The sequence below is a fragment of the Melopsittacus undulatus genome, chromosome 11, assembly GCF_012275295.1.
Source record: "Melopsittacus undulatus isolate bMelUnd1 chromosome 11, bMelUnd1.mat.Z, whole genome shotgun sequence".
NCBI lineage: Eukaryota > Metazoa > Chordata > Aves > Psittaciformes > Psittaculidae > Melopsittacus > Melopsittacus undulatus.
This window is the reverse complement of record NC_047537.1, coordinates 17633521-17649521: the sequence shown is the minus strand read 5'-3', so window position 1 is coordinate 17649521 and position 16001 is coordinate 17633521. Positions and strand designations below refer to the sequence as shown.

The window sequence follows — 16001 nt, the reverse complement described above, 5'->3', positions numbered from 1 at the left end:
AATCACACAGAGCTCTCCCAGCCATGTCACCAACCTCTTGCAGAGGAGATGCCCCCTGCAGCAATCCCTGCCTGCGCTCTGTGCTTGGCACATCTTGTGCACTGCAGGTCTGTGTCTCAGTTCTCAGCACCCCCAGAACAATTAATCCAGACAATTCCCACATTTGAGAGTTGTTCCAACTTGTCCATAACTCTCAGGCTTTCCAGCACAGGCTTTTCTATCATTTTCCTTCTCCATCACACCCTTAATGCAGAAAATGGCATTATAGCTATTTTTTTCCCTGAAATCCCAAGTTTAAAACAATGCACCAGTCAAGGCCAGTTTGTATTCTGCAGGAAAACAAAGAGAGAGGAAGGGGCAACCTAATGGGGAGCTTTCCCTGGCCTTGAGCAGCACCAGGCAGGCAAGAGCAGTGAAGGACACAGCCAGGCACTGCCAGAAACCCAATGGATGGGGTCTCAGTTGTGTCCACATCAGGCTTTTAAAACCTGCTCATCACTCCTTCAGCTCAGCCTCTAGTTATTCCCTTCAACAAAGCAGCCCAATAACCTCATGATAAATGCATCTGGAGGAACAGTTTGAAGCAAAATGCTCTTAAGGAACCCAATAGCAAAGGAAACACTGTCAAGCATCTTTCCTTAATGAACCTGGAAATCCTCAATCACCCTGGAAATTTCTCAGTACCAAGCATTTGGGGTTTTCTTTTTGACCCAATAATGAGCTCTGGATGAACTTGCAGGGGTCATGGCATGAACCACCTCCATCACCTCAGCTCCTCTGATGCCACTTGCAACTGCTAAAGAAGTGCCTGGGTGGTGAGTGAGTCACTTGATGGCACTGCCGGTGCTGCTGCTCACGGCCCTTTCCTTTGACTTCAGACTTCTCAGAGTGCCCCAAGCCCAGGGTAAACCTGCCCAACACCACCAGCAGTGTCTCTGGAGCACAGCCATCCCCTTGCCCTATCATAGGGCTGGACCGAATACAACACCCAAAATGGCTTTTCTCCAAGTCTTTCTGGGCTCTGCTGAAGAAAGGAGAGAAAGGTCAAAGCCCAGACACAAAGGGGCTCAAAAAGCCTAAGGAAGAGCTGGAAAACCACAATTACACCACAGGAGACTCAAGCCATCCAGCCATGCCAGCTGCGGTCCCAGCGGGTAGTAAGGAGGTACCAAGGGGCTGGGCAAGGAACTACCACCCCATGTGAAGGTTAGAAATAGCTTGGCAGCTCCTGACAGCAAGATCACAAGGATCCCAGTGGCATTCCCTCCCCAGCAGTGTCACTGATGTGACTGGAGACAACCCAAGTGCTTCCCCACTGTGGCTCTCTGCAGGATGGGATGCCCTGGTTGCACAGGGATTCCAGTACCCAGCTTGTCCTGCTGGCACATGTGGCCCCTGCCCCAAGACCAGTGTGGCATGGAGAAGGTCACACATCCCAGGCAGGAGAAAGGATGGGGCCTGTGACTAACAGAGTTTGTGTTTCTACCTCCAAGACAGAGACGTGCACCCACAAACATGATCCTCGGGGATGCCACCTTCAACTGTGGTGCCCCTTGGTGCAGGGCTGCAGCTCCTCTACTCACCATTGCCTCTCCTGCTCCTTGCATAGAGAAGGACCTCAGGAAGCAAAGCACCTCTCAAAAAAGAGGGAAAAGGCTTAAAAATAGCCTGCGCAGAGCCAAGAAAGGAAAGTAAACAGCCTCTACTCCAATGACCCTCCTCCCGGCTTCCTGCAGGGAAGCTGGCCGATCCACAGCAACAGGAGCTGAAGGCAGGGCAGAGCTGCAGGGCCCACATCCTGCTCCCACCTCACAGTGCTGGGTCCTACCCCAGCAGTTGTGGCTAATGCCTTAGGTTCCATAGGGCCATATGTCCCTGACACCCTGGGCCAAGGTGTCCCAGCCCCACACAGAGCCCAGGATGGACTCACTGGGTTATACCCATTATGTAATTGTCCAGTTAATTTTCAGTACCAGCAGGGCTCCACCATCCCCACCAGCAGCATCCGGTCTGGTCCCCATCCCCACTGAGCTGGCTGGTGCCAGAGGTGGCTGCCAGGGAAAGAGGCTGAGGTGCCTCTTTCCGCCTCTTCCTCCGGAGCTGCACGCACCACAGGGATGCGAGCACAAAACGGTGCTGCCATCAACACTCACTTCCTTTTAACTGATTCCAAACCAATTCAGGCAGCTCTGGCTCAATCCACCACAGCTAAAGGCAGCATCTCCCCTCCCACAGCAGAGAAAGCCCCAGAATAAGATTTCAGAGTGCTTCCTTTCAGATGTAACCTCTTCCCCTGCCAACCTCTGCCCAGGAGCATTGTGCCTTGGCTGGGAAATGCTCCCGGCAGTGTCCCTGTGGGGAGCAGACTTTTGCAAACCTCTTGAAGTAGTGGTATTTTGCTTAGCATCACACAACCATGGCCCTGGCAGATGAGAGAGGCAGGGGCTGAGATGGCACTGGCTGCAGGCAGCTCTGCTAGCTGCCCACAATGGCAGCAGCTCCTGCAAACACACAGTCTTCACCTGAATGTGGTCCCTGCCAAACAGGCGCTTTGGGAAAGAAATGCACATCCTCATCCCAGGCTTGAACACTCCCCAAGCAGGCACAGGGCTTGAGAAGCAGCAAAATATTCAGTCTCTTTCTACTCTGTGCTGCAGTGCTGGAGATGCCTGCACAGTGTGGCCACTGCACCCTCGCAGCCACCCCACAGCCAGGCACCAGCAGGTAACGCTCCACCAGTCAGTGCTGCCCTTTAGGGATCTTCAAATTGGGAAGAGAAGGAAGAGGTCTGGTTCACATCCCAGTAGCTCATAAAACAGGCAAGATTTTTCCAGAGGAGTCACAACCAAACAACCCACAGCCAAGGCCTCCTATCCACAGGCTCCTCTCCCAGAGGGTGAGTCCTTCCTTGGGGGCCCCAGCCAAGCCAAGGCTGCCTAGATACCATTGAAGGCTCTGCCTCTTGCCCAAGGGCTCCACATCTCCTGGTGGCAAGCACCAGGGTTACACAGCATGCCATCCACCACAGCTCATCTCACCCCACAGAGCAGTTCCAGGCACCCCATGGAACCCAGGAAGGCTCAAGGAGGGAACATCTGCTCCTTCTTTCTTCCCTTTTTAAATGGAATACCCAAGGAACAGTCAAGGGGATGCTTTATACAAGGAAACCTCTATGCACAGAGCTCAGGAGGAGACCAAAATAAACAGTGAGGGATGCTGCCTCCTCTGGGACCTGCTTCACAACCAGAGCCTGAGGCTTCACCATGACCACAGCATCCAACTGCTTCCCATTAAGCATCCCCTGCCCCTCACGTGGTGCTGTGACCCCAGGGTTACATTTGCTTGTTTCCTTAGGCACGGAAAGCTGGTCTTGGGTTTTCCAACACATAAGAGCCTTATGGGAGCGGGGCAGCCAGGCCCCCGTTATTTCACACCATACAATGGTACCGTTTGAGAGTGCTGCCTTTCTCTAAACTGCTACCAGATGGTCACCTCCTGTTCCTGGGGAGGAAAGAGGGGGAGGCTGCAGGTCTCATCTTTCAAGGAAACCCTTGGAAACTTAACACAGCATTAACTGCTCACAGCCCTTAAAGCTTCCCAGACCCCTGCCACCAGGCAGCAGGATGCTCACGGCAGTTTTCCTCCCTGGCTCAAGTGCAGAGTGTGTTTGCCCATGTTACCATGGGGCCAGTCCGGGTTTGGCTTATTCAAACCTACTGTCCATGATGCTGCTGAATAGCTATTGCCATCTATGACAGAGCTGGATGCATTGTAGTGAACTAAAGGCTCAGTTACAGGGACAAGTAGGATGTTCTTCATGTATCTGCAGGGTGTCTACACAAACCTAAAGGTCCTGTAGGGATTGAGGAGGGTATATCTATCGCATCCTCAACAACCAGGTGCTCCCAACTGCACCGAGCTCTTCAATACCATTGGGCTGAGATGAGAAATTCACTGGCACTGCAGGCAGCAAGTGATGCTACACATACTGGCAGGACTTTGTGAGTACAGGACCAGCTTCAAAAGAGCCTGAGAAATTCAGCTGCCCTCTTCCACCCTGAGAAATTAAGGCAGGAAATGTTAAAAGCACCTTTCCTGAAGATACTGGTCATCCAAAGTAAGTGAGAAGTCAGAGCTGCTGGATCCCCTCCCCATGCTTACACCAAGAGATTTCACACCTTTCTTTTACCGATAAACCAACCTTGTTGCAACGAATACATATAAAAACACATAATGACAATCCATTGTTGTAGCATGACCCCTGCCCTGGTTTGGGTCAGATTAGGAATGGTTTATGCTCAAATAAATCTTTTACTGACTTTAGAAACAGCATTCAAAAGAAGCTGCAATAGGTTGATTGCATGGTCTGACACAAATCAGGTGGAGAAGGTACACTGGCAACGCGCTGCTAATCTGCAGTGCCTTCCTGAACTGTGCAACCAGTACCAGGAGCTGAACCATGGAGGAAATCTGGGGAGAAATGCAAGTTCAGGGCTCTGACATTAAGCAAAGCTTTTCAAGCTGCATTGCATTCACACGCAGTAACCTACGGAGCAGCCTCAGAGCAACGCAGTAAACTCCTCATTTACCAGAAATGACCATGCAAAAGCGAAGTTGGGACTAAGAGTGGAAAAAAAGACAATCCACACTAAGATTAATCCAAAATCCCAGCTTTCCAGTGCCTGTAACACAGTTCTAGAATAGTTTTAGCTTTGATTCTCCATTACACTTTGGTTTATATAACCATTAACCCTCAGCAAAATGCTTGCAGATCACAGCAGTCTATTTTAAATCCCTTCTATTCATTTCATAATTGTACAGCAAATGACATCAAACACAGGGTCTCTAGCCCAGCAGATTGCATTACTGGCTCTGCCACAGGCTCTCTGCAGCTTTTGCCTCCTGCCTGTGCTCCGGTTTCCTTTCATATGGGGAGGAGGAAGGAGAAGAATAGATCTTCTCTGTGCCTCCCGGGTGACTGCAGGTTTGGTTTGGTTCACTAATACTTCTAGAACACCTTCCAGTTTACCCAGAAGGCAAAAGTGTGTTACAGATGGTGTTGCAGACCCCAGACTGCCCTGTACCAGGCCTAGGAAGCAGCTAGACACCATTCCCATGGCTCCCAACACCCAGGCAGGGAACGTGAGGAGCCACTCAGATAGGCGACCAGCCTGAGGACCGAGTGATTAAATCACCGAGTCTGAGCTTGAGGAGACGCTCTGAGAGGTGGTGTTGCAACATGATGCTTAAAAAGCTACAGAAAAAGGTAAGTTAGCAAAATTGGCTACAGGAGGGACCCAGGAGCCAGTCAGGCCCAGTGACTGCTGGTCTCACTGCTGCCAGCTTTGGTGTCTCTGTTTAAGGGGGCTTCCAATGACCAGATGAAAGAAAGACTAACTCCCACCCCCACTCCTCAGCATCCTCCTTCCCTCCCAGAGCAGTCCAGCACACCAGTACCAGTGTGATGCTGTGTGCTGATGCCCTCACTGTTAACCTGCCACAACTCCCAGGGTTGGGTCAAGCTGGAGAGCACCAAACTCACTAGGAGCAATGGGCTGTATAACACTGTGATGCTTACCCAAACCATTACCTCTATTGCTAGGAGGATGGTGGCACAGAGCAATGTAGTCATGGTGTCCCCTGCCCTGCAGTTCACAGGAGGCTGTCTGATGGTGGTGGTGTCTACACCCAGACAACACGTTGGTACCCAAACCCAACTTGTCCTAACTTGGGTGCCAGCAACAGGGTATCTGCTGCAGTGCTAGGAAGGTGCAGGGGACAGACTGCCCTGACACCCATGGTGTGGCACCTTTTGGCATGCAAACCAGCCAAGAGCCAGCTTGGACAGACCCTGCACGTGAGTCATCACTCCGAAAGTGTCCCCAGGAGACCCAAGTGCTGAGCTCTGTCCAACAAGCTCACAAAAGCAATCACTGTAAAAGCCTGACTCAAAGCCAGCAGGAGATAAGAGCTGTCATTAATCTCGGGACAACTCTGAAGGTGACAATAAACCCCTTCATTGCCCAAGAGCTACTCCTCACCAACACAATTTATGCAGCAGTGCAAACTGCTGATGCTGCCATGAGTAAAGCAGAGGGGTGCCAGGATCAAACGATACCCTGAAGGTATGAAATGAGATATGGCCAGGACACAACCCTAGCCCCATGCTGAAGAGCCCACCCCTGTCCCACAAAAAGTTCCCCAATGGAGCCTGAACCCCACCAAACAGGCACATCCCCATTGGGAACTGGATTCAGATCCATCAGCTCATTTTTACAGGATTCAAATAAGCTTAACCAGGATTTAGGGTCACTTGGCTTGTTGCATCCATGTCCCACCTCTAAAGACTAAGGTGCCAGAGCACACTGCAGCAGGAGAAAGGAGGGAGGAAGACTGGGAGAGGGAAAGAGCCTGCGTAATGGTCCTGCAGAAAGACATTGCCTCAAAGATCAAATATCAGAGTCAGAAACATGAATATCTGGAGCGATTATGGGCTCTGCAGTCTCCATTATTGTCTTTGGATGTATGACAAGTCCCAGTCCAGGCTTTTGCGGCTGCTGTCTGGGTCCTGACTCCTGGGAAAATGGGCCGAGCAGCTCCCTGCAAGGAAGGGCTGCAGAACAGCAACTAACCCAGCACCAGACAGGGAGGTCCCTTGGTGGTGCCATGACTCTCAGCAGCAGGTTTACTGGCAGGCATTGGCCAAGAGATTTAGACATGGTCACTTAAATCCATTAAGCATGACCCAACATGTTCTAGAGGTGCTTCCTACTCACTTTACTGCCACAAACCACCAAGAAGCAAAGAGTAAAGCAGGGGAATTATTACCTTTTAGGTGAGCTTCTTACTAAGGGAAAGATGCTACCAAGATCCCAGAGACTGGTGAGTACCTGGAAGAGGCAGCATGGTGTACATGATCCAAACCTTGACTTACCTCCAGGCACCAGCAGTACACTTGCAAAGGCCCCAGTATCAAGCCTCATTCTCTTTCTGTCCCTTTCCATCCAGCCACTTTTGAAAGGTTTCTTTATGATGACCACAGCACTGTGCTCACTTTGCTCAAGACTGATCTCCAGTGGACAGCAAGAGCTCATCCACATCAGCCAACACTGGAAACCCTCCATGCTGACACAGAGCCAAGGACACTCTGGTCCATGCTGCAGTGAGCCGTTGCCCATCCCCAAGGACATGCAGCCCAGCCCTCCTTGCATAAGATGACTACAAACAATGACCTTTGGATGAGCCTACATCCTAACTGGGGCCAGAGGCCATCCCCAGAGCCCAGCTCACATGGATGTAGAGATCCAAGTCCTGTTTTTCCCTTTCCCACTCCCTTACAACCTTGTTATTCCCAAGGAACTAAATATACATAGGGGAAAAAAATCAAACAGCAATCCACAACAGCAGGTCCCTGCTGGTGTAACCAGGCAAATATGGTTTTTCCACTCTACTGAAGGCCAGTTCTACAGGGGAAGATACAACTTCTACAGGAAAAGACACAACTCCTGCCTTCCCACAGGCACCTTTCCCTGGCTCCTGCCTCTCCCTCCACACACTGATTTGGCAGAAAACCCCCATCCTTCTGTCTCAGATTCAGGAACTTAGATAGGAAGAGTAGACATAGAAAACTCTCAGAAGCATCTATACAGCTTGTCATTGAGGATATCAGAGGTGACTTGCTGTCTCAGAGCATTCTACATTGTTCAGCTGGGAGAGTGGCAGTGGCTTTACCCATGCTGGGCTGGTGATGAAGGATACCAGAAGAGACCAGTTGCAGTCTAACCAACAATTGATATTCAGGAGCGTTGCTTCACTCAGAGGGTTCAGATGATCTGAGATATCACCTGAAAGATCTTTTGCATTTCCTTTTCCAGGCTCTGAACCTCTGCACAAGTGGGACCCAGGCTCCCAGCCCATTCCCATGGATGTAAGCCCCGGCAAGCACTCATTCTGCAGCCCCTTCAGCATGGCTGCCAGGAGAGACCCTGAATCCTCATTCAGCGAGATGCTTACACAAACACAGAGCACATCCCCTCTCTGGGGCTTTTCACCACACTGAATTCAAGCCTCATCACCCACATAACATTGCGACCATCCCTATGGCACATTCCTGCTAATATTAGCAGGCGGCAGCAGCTGCTCCCCATGGCAGCAGGCACAGCAGTCCCGAGCAGCACAGGGGATGCACTGTGGCCACGTGTCCCACAGACATCCCTGGCATTTGTTCAAGTAGATTTTAAGGACGAGCCTGTGAGACTCATGCACATAGAAAAGGCTATTTCTAATAGAGCCCCCTCCCAAAAACAACCTGGCTGAATGTTTCTTTGTCTTCAATGACCCTTAAAACCAGGACAGAACTTAGCATGAGTCAGGACCTCATTGAGAAGAAGTCTGTCGCTGAAATCCTAGCAAAAGCCTTCATCAGGCAGTGCAAGCTGTAGATGTCTCTAGGAAAAGCATCCAAGAGTGGGGAAGAAGAAAAACAACCCTAAGCAAAGGCTGTCTCATAGTTTCTGCCTCTCCCCCCCACCAAGGCTCTAGCTCTGGCCATCACACTGAATCCCTTGGCACACTCCACACACTCACAGCCTTACTTAGCATTTACCAGCACTCGCAGCTTGCACCCACCGTGACATTTGTATTTTCAGCATTACAAGGAAATGAATCTGGTGTTGACTGACAGCATTGGCAAAGGCAAAGAGTGCTCAGCATCACTGCTGCCAACTCACCAGCAGCAACTGGAAGCAAAAATGCACCTCAGTTACCCCTGGGACTCTGCTCAGCAGCAGCCACATCGCACCAGGATGAGGGGCTGGAGTATATCTCATCTGTCTTACTACCAGACAGTTGATCATGAGTGTACAGTGTTTTAAATCCTTAGCAGGAAGATGAGTACCATGTTTTGGAAATATCTTTAGGCATCATCACAGCCAAACAAAGCTGCGAACAGGAACATCCACCCCTCTCTGCAGTCACCGACACTCCAGCATCACCCAACATGAACAGGTCAGGATGGTTTGGTGTTTACACAACGTTAACACACTGCACAAGCATCCCTTTTACTGCTACACATTGCCTTCCCTGCAGCTCAGGGGTGCATGTCTGAGACCCTGGAGGGCTGAGCAACCAACAGTCCCTTCCAAGACAGAGGTGAGCTTGGGAAGTGCTGCCGCAACCATGGCTAAGCCAGCCATGCTTCCAAACCCTGCCAAAATCAATAGCCATGGAGCAGAACTATTATGTTCTGTAAATCCTGGCAGACCACAGACCTAACAATGCTCCCCCCATTAGAGATGAGAAAGCTTTTGCCAGTCAAACATCAAGATTAGTGCCCTCCCTGCAGGACCTGCTGCATGGCAAGAGGTGGACACATGTTCTGTTGCCTGGGGTGACGATACCCATCATCAGGCACAAGGAAGAATGCACTTTGCCATGCTGTGTTTCCCTCTCACACACTGCTTTGATTTGGAAACTAAACTGTATCTTGTACTCCTTTCCCCCTCTCAAAGAGCCCTTACATCCTCCTCGGACTCACGGGGCTGGCAGCTCCCACACCAGCAGCCCACAGCCAAGCCTCCAGCTCCCTGTGAGGACAAGAAAACTGTGGGTCCCATGCCAGGCATCAATGCTGTAAGGAAAGCAGGCAGGAACAACCAGGGTGGTTCGGAAGGGCAGGCAGTGTGTGAGCGGCAGGAACAAAGAGGGCTCTGCCTGCTGGGTGATCTGGTGTTTCTGCTCTGTCGTATTTTTGGCTCATCGTTCCTGCTTGGCCACGGGCTGCCTGGGGCCGAGACACTCACCCAGCAGACACGAACACTGCATCTCCTGCCTTACAGGCTAGAAATGAATTGCCTTGTTCTTAAGAAGCTGCTCTGCAGCCCAGAAAACGGATTGAATTGTGAAACAGTAGCCTGGATCCCTGCTCAAGGGCAAGGCCAGACCTTTTGGCTGCAGATGCACAGAGCTTTCCCCAGCCTCTCCCTCTGCACAGGCAGGAACTCTAAAGCGCTCCATGGACTGAGAAAAATGGCACTGCAGAGCAGCTTGGTGCCACCGAGGAGCACACACAGCCCCAACAAGCAGCCCCAGGGCTCACAGCAAAGCCTTTATCATATCCAAGTAGGGAATTACTCATTCTTCTGAGATTTAAATGCAATCGGAGCAGGGAGAGGAAAGGCTGTAATTACATCAGCACTGGGGAGCCCTGTGGTGGGGAAGCATCCGAGTGCCCACAGGACAGTTACAAAGGCGCCGTTGAACCCCGAGTGCCAAACTGATGGTGTATTCGGGTCACTCTCTGTGTCCCAGCATTTGTTAGTCCCAATCTTCCTAAGGGACTTGACTTTCCTCATCCTCCTGCTAAGTCATCCACTCCCAACTTTAGCTGAAGAAAGCCCAAGGGCTGGAAAAAAGAGATCAGAAATGTGGCTAAACCTTCCAACAAGGGCTGCAGGGACCCCAGCTCTGCCACCCGTTTCCTGCCTGACCTGGAAGAGGAACCCTTGTGCTCTCAGCTTCCTCAGCTACCCAGAGGAAAACCACCGCGGTGCTGCTTCCCGAAGGCAAGGCTGGCTTCGAGCAGGAGGCGGTGAAGCTATCCCAGCCCGTAGCCAGTCGCCATCCCCACGCAGCCCCTGGATAAGCTCCCATCACGGCCCCCAGAGCTCAACTACTTCTTGGTTGTTTTTTTCTTCTAGAAACCGCTGCACGAAGCTCTCTTTGGGTCGCTGCCAGGATGTGAGTGCGCAGGGACGGGGCTGCTCTTCCAGAACTGTGCTCGGGAAGATGAGCCCCCCCGAGCCGATCTCTCAGCGCCTGCTTCAGACACAGCCTCCCCCTTCCTTCTGCCTGTCTCTCACTCCCGTACCCATCTGGCAGCAGCGCGCTTCCCCGTGAGCTGATTTTCCTGCCTGAAAAAGCCAGCAAACAGGGCAAGAGCCCCAGGCACCCAGGGAGGAGGCAGCCCCCATCCAAGAGGAGGCAACGCTGTTGGGCAACTGGAGCTCTGCCATGGGACAACTGCGAAGCTTTCGAGGGCGGGCAGCTCCCGCTATGGACATATTGGAAACTTGGGTTCGCTATCTGCCTCCCAGCTACTCCGGGGCTGTGTCCGCATCCAAAATCTGGGAGTCAGCAGAAGGCCAATGCCTGGGGTTTCACAGACTTTTAGTCTTGTCAGGCTTGTGCTTACAGCTCAAAACCTGCATAAACCAACTTGGGAAAGGCAGGAAAGGAAAAAACATCCCGTAAGATCCTGCCTTAGCAGATAACACCCGGGTACAGCGGCTCGGAACAAAAGGCACTGTAGCCCAAAGACGGCACCGACAACACCGGCCCCAGAGCCCCCGGCACCGGGACCTGCAGCAGCGGCGGGGGAGAAGCAGCTGAACCCGGGGTGACCGAGCTCAGCCCAGCGCGGTGCCTGCGAGGGGCGCGGGCGGCTCCGCGCTGCCCGGCGGCAACTTCTCCCGGTTTAGCCCCAAATCAAACTTAACCTCCCCTCCGTCCGTCCGTCCATCCATCCATCCCCGGGGCCACCCACCTTCGAAGTCGGAGATGATGCCCTCGAGGTGCGCGTTAACGGCCGGGTCGGCCATGGTCGGGGAGCGGGGCGCTGCCCCCCGGCTCGGCGGGTGCGCGCAGCCGCCGCCGCCTGCGGCCGAATGAATGGCGGAGGGCGAGCGGCTGCGGCCGCCCCCCGCGCCGGCGGGCACGCTGCCATGCCGCCCGGCCCGGCCCAGCCCAGCGCGGCCCGGCCCGGCCCCTCGCCGCACACTGGCTGCTCCCCACGCCCGTCACAGCTCCCCCCCCCCACCGTGGTGCCGGCCCCTCTGCGGAACCCGGTGCCTGCCGTGGTGCAGAAGAAGAGCGGAACCAGCCTTGGGTCAGCCCCCGAGGATGCCCCACGAAAGGGATGGTACCCGCCTAAACGGGAGGGCTGCACCCCTGATGTTCTCGAGCACCATAATCCGCTCGCTTTTCAACTTGCCCTTGTTTGGAAAGGAGCAACTCGACCCCCCCTCCTCTGTTGTCATGATTTCTCGAAACCAAACCAGAGCACTAGCTAGCAGTGCTAAACCATCGCCACTTCTGCAGCCAGCTCTGGAAGCCGCCAGCGAAGCAGCAGAAGAAGCTACAAAAGCCACCCCGAAGCTGAGTGTGCAGCTGGGCACGTTTGTGTGAGCCCCACAGTGCCACAGCTTGCTCCACTCCAGCCTGAGCTCCAGGCATCAACACCAGCCCCTTCTATGACACAGCCACCTTCCCTCCGCCGCTCACACCCTCTCAGTTTGTGCATCTCTCTGCTCAGGATCTGATGTTTCTCCCTTCCCATGTTGATTCAGCTCCTGCCCTCTTGACCCTCTTTTTATCCTCCCCACCCTGTGTTTTAGTGGCATCATTTAAAAGTGATGATATCTCTGAAATGTGTCCAGGCACATCAACAGGAAAAGAAGAATTAATGGGCTGGGGTTTTAGTCCACTTTGGGTGAACCATAAAGAAGAATTATGCAAAACAGTAGTACTGTTCCTGCAGAAAGTGCATGCCTCATCACTTATGTCACACACTTAATTTTACACTTCCAAAGTCTGCAAACACCACAGACTCCCCAAGAGTGATGTGAACCAGAGCACAAAACCAACAGCACCGATTTTCCCAGACTCAGAAGGTCCAGGTTTTCAATCCTGTTAATAAGTTGAGGTTTTAATCCAAGGAAAGGCATTACTTTAAAACATGAGAACAGCTTAAATAGTCTTGAGAATGTACTTTTAAACTACAAGTGTGGTATTTTAAGACAGGTACAGTGGTTTTCCTCCCCCTTTCACTGGCAACAGAGTTCAGCTTTCATTTCTTGCACTTCTAAAGGCATCAGAAACCAACACACCACAGCAGTGCAGAGAGGCACCAGTGCTGCATCTCTGGGCAACAGCAGAAGTGTAAATGCCTCCCTGTGCAATACACCATCCGTGCCTCCCTGTGTCCCCTTGTCAGGCCCTGCTGCCTGAGCACCATTCCCCATGCCTTAGGGAAGAACAGAAACCAGTGTGGACCTGTGGCTATCATGCCAGGGTGTCACATCCACATCTGCACATGCTCTGCAGGGAGCGGTGGTGACAGCATTGATTTTCCACAGAAAGCGGCTTGCTTTCCCTCTCCTCCATTGCTCACATGCAGGTCACATCCTAATCCGTTTCAAACAGGCACAAAAGGCTGGCACGTATCAACCTCAGTTACAGATAGACAAAAAAAGCTACTTTGTTAAAACTGACCCGGACAGCGCCGCTGGAGGAGAAGAACCAAGAGTAAGAAGGCTGTTAAGCATCCTTAACTCCCCCTACACTCTCATTGCAAGCCTGTAGAATGGGTTTAAAGGGGGGAAAACAGACTAAGCAAGACAAACTAAAACTCAGTATTGTAAAAAAAGGACTTTTAAAAGTGCAATAAGGTCAAGCTGAGGAAGAGCCAAGCATATTTTTTGATGTTCAGAGTCTCCCCCCTCACAAACCCCATGAGATTCATGCCAGACCTGCTGCTTGGAGCCTGATGGGACTCCTTGAACTAGGTCACACAGTAGTGGACCAGTGTGGCACTGTGATGGGGACACTGTTTTTGAGGTCAACAGGAGGCAATAGGAAGTAAACCACAAGAAAAGCCCCCATTGCTTGGTATACAGTGAGCAGTGAGTGGTATGATGATGTCCTCTGGTCTCATGAAACTGCTGAAGAAGCTCAAAGCTCTTCAGCAGAAGAGTTTGAGGCAGTTTGCTTTAGTCCCAGTTCCCTGGGTTACTCTGCATTTCCTAAGCAAAAGAGACCAAAAATATTATTCACTTGTCTGGTCTACACATACGAGCTAAATCCATTTCATCTGGTGTTCTACCTGCATCATAAACTTGAAAGCTTGTGTTCAGCTAAGCAGTTCTCCTAGAAAGGCAGGCAATCCTAGGAAACTGAGCACCCACCCTAGAGGGATGGAGAATCACCACCTTCACTGAGATTTGTCTCTGGGGCTCCCCACCAGTGTAGCACAAGTGTGTGTCATGCTGTTCATCCAAATGCAGTTTCAGTACAGGCCCTGCTCTGCCCTTGTCTGGTAGATCAAGGAGATTAGGGACCCTGAAACTTCTCCTGATCTCCCACACTGATCACATCACCTGCATTCCCTTTGATAAACTCATCAGGTTCTATTCCTTCTGTCCCTCATGTCAGGCATTTTCTTTGGTCTCTTAGTCACTTACCTGGCTTTCCTGCTCCTCCCTCCCAACATTTCACAAGTGTTTGTCATTGGATGTTTGATTCCATTGTAGCAAAGAGGGAGAACTCACTTTTCAAGAGAAAGAGAGCAGATCACATCTCTTCTGGTGCCTGCTGCTCCCCTTGCTAGCAAAACCGAAGAGTCTCTCTAACTGGTTTTGTTGTTATCAGGGTACTCACCTAGAGCTCCTGGTCACCTGAGACCTTCAGGATACTTTACACAGCAGCTGCTGTCTGAGACCCAATCCCTGTTCTGCAAACTGGTGGCTGCAGGAGGGCTTTAATCAAATTACTTCCCTTGCTGCATTACATGATAATGGAAATACTTCTTGTTTCCTCACTAACCCAGGCCATCAAGGGCACTGACTGCTCAGCCATTTTCCTTCACCATCACTCTGCTCTTCAGATGAGCAATAAGCTTCCTGCAAAGTTGTTTTGCTGGCTTAGAAGTGATTTCCTGCCCCTACAAAGGCAGTCTGTAAAATCTGCTGATGACTTAGTTATGGACACCAAGATAAACTAGCTTAATGCCATGATAGCATGGGAGATGCAAGAAACTCTTGTCCCCTGGGTACCTCATCCCTGGCCTCTCCTGCCCTCCAGGCAACAATGTACCTTAAGTGCTTCTCCATATCACAGCACAACCTCCTCCAAATGTCACTGCCTCTGCCCTGGCACAGACATGGGGGACCATGACGCAGAGCAGACCTAGGAAGTCACTTCAAGGAGGAAAATAACATTAGAGAAGAAAAAACCCTTAGAAGATCCCTTATCAAGATAGGCTAAGGAGAAAAGGGGCTTTCCACACGCATTTTAGACAGCACCATACAGTTTCCTTGCAAGCTACTAAGAATGCAGTTTTTCAGGCAGATTTTCCTCCTCCCACAAGTCAGGGTTTTCTGAGCCCATGCAGTAGTTATCACTCTCATGATCTGCCCAGTCATGAGCGTCAGCTCTGTTAGACAGGGTGGCATGAGTCATTGTGGCTACTTGAATCTTAAATGTGTCATACACAGAAGCAAGTAATTCATCCACAGCATCTTGCCTTTTCCTATTTTAGTTAGAAAACAAAACTTTGATTGATTCTGGCCTCTTCTATAAAATGTTTTGAGACTCAGTGACCAAAAGTACTAGGTAGGAACAGCTAAACACTATTATCAACCACCCAATGTTTCTAGTGAGAGTTCAGATATCTTTTCTTGCTGTTGATCTCAGATAAAACATACTTTCTGGGTAGATGCAGTATGGAGGCTCTTGCACCATGTGATACCCACCCCCAACATCCGCAGTGGTCCAACATCCCCACAAGCATCACCAAAAGCCAAAGCTTGAGCAGCACTGCCAGCACCATACACTCAGCTGTGGTCAGACAGGCAGCACCAATGCAGGCTAACAGGGAGAAGCAGATGTATCATAACCCAGACAAGGTAGATTTTGAAGGCAAAGGAATAGCAGGTCACAGCTCTTCTTTCTAAGTCCCCCAAAATAAGGCTATTGCAATTACTTTCCCTTCTGTTCCTCTGCTCCCTGCACCTTCTGACTTCTTGTGATTCTGTCCCCCCCTCTCCCTCCCTCCCCCCCAAAACAATCTGCTTTCCAATCCACCAGGAAGAAGCTCCATGATCTTCACATTACAGCTGGGAAACTGAGGCATGTAACAGACATGACAGGGAGACAGACCTGGTTGTGGTGGTAATCCAGCCCCCAGCTCCTTGGGAAGTGCCAGTGTTACTGGCTGAGGGGACTCT

General features: G+C 51.3%; 1 protein-coding gene across 5 annotated transcripts in view; it reads right to left on the bottom strand.

The window, feature by feature from the left end:
* The window catches only part of SEPTIN9 (septin 9), a 132653-nt gene that overhangs the window by 56505 nt on the left and 60147 nt on the right, over window positions 1–16001 (bottom strand). Inside the window, exon 1 of one of the 5 annotated variants that reach the window (XM_034067424.1) lies at window positions 11543–11722. The exons of the other annotated variants lie outside the window; for them this stretch is intronic. Within the exon in view, the coding sequence (XP_033923315.1) occupies window positions 11543–11597 (55 nt within the window). The 5' untranslated portion in view covers window positions 11598–11722. Of the gene's footprint in view, window positions 1–11542; window positions 11723–16001 lie in introns of those variants that run through there. 5 annotated transcript variants of the gene reach the window in all.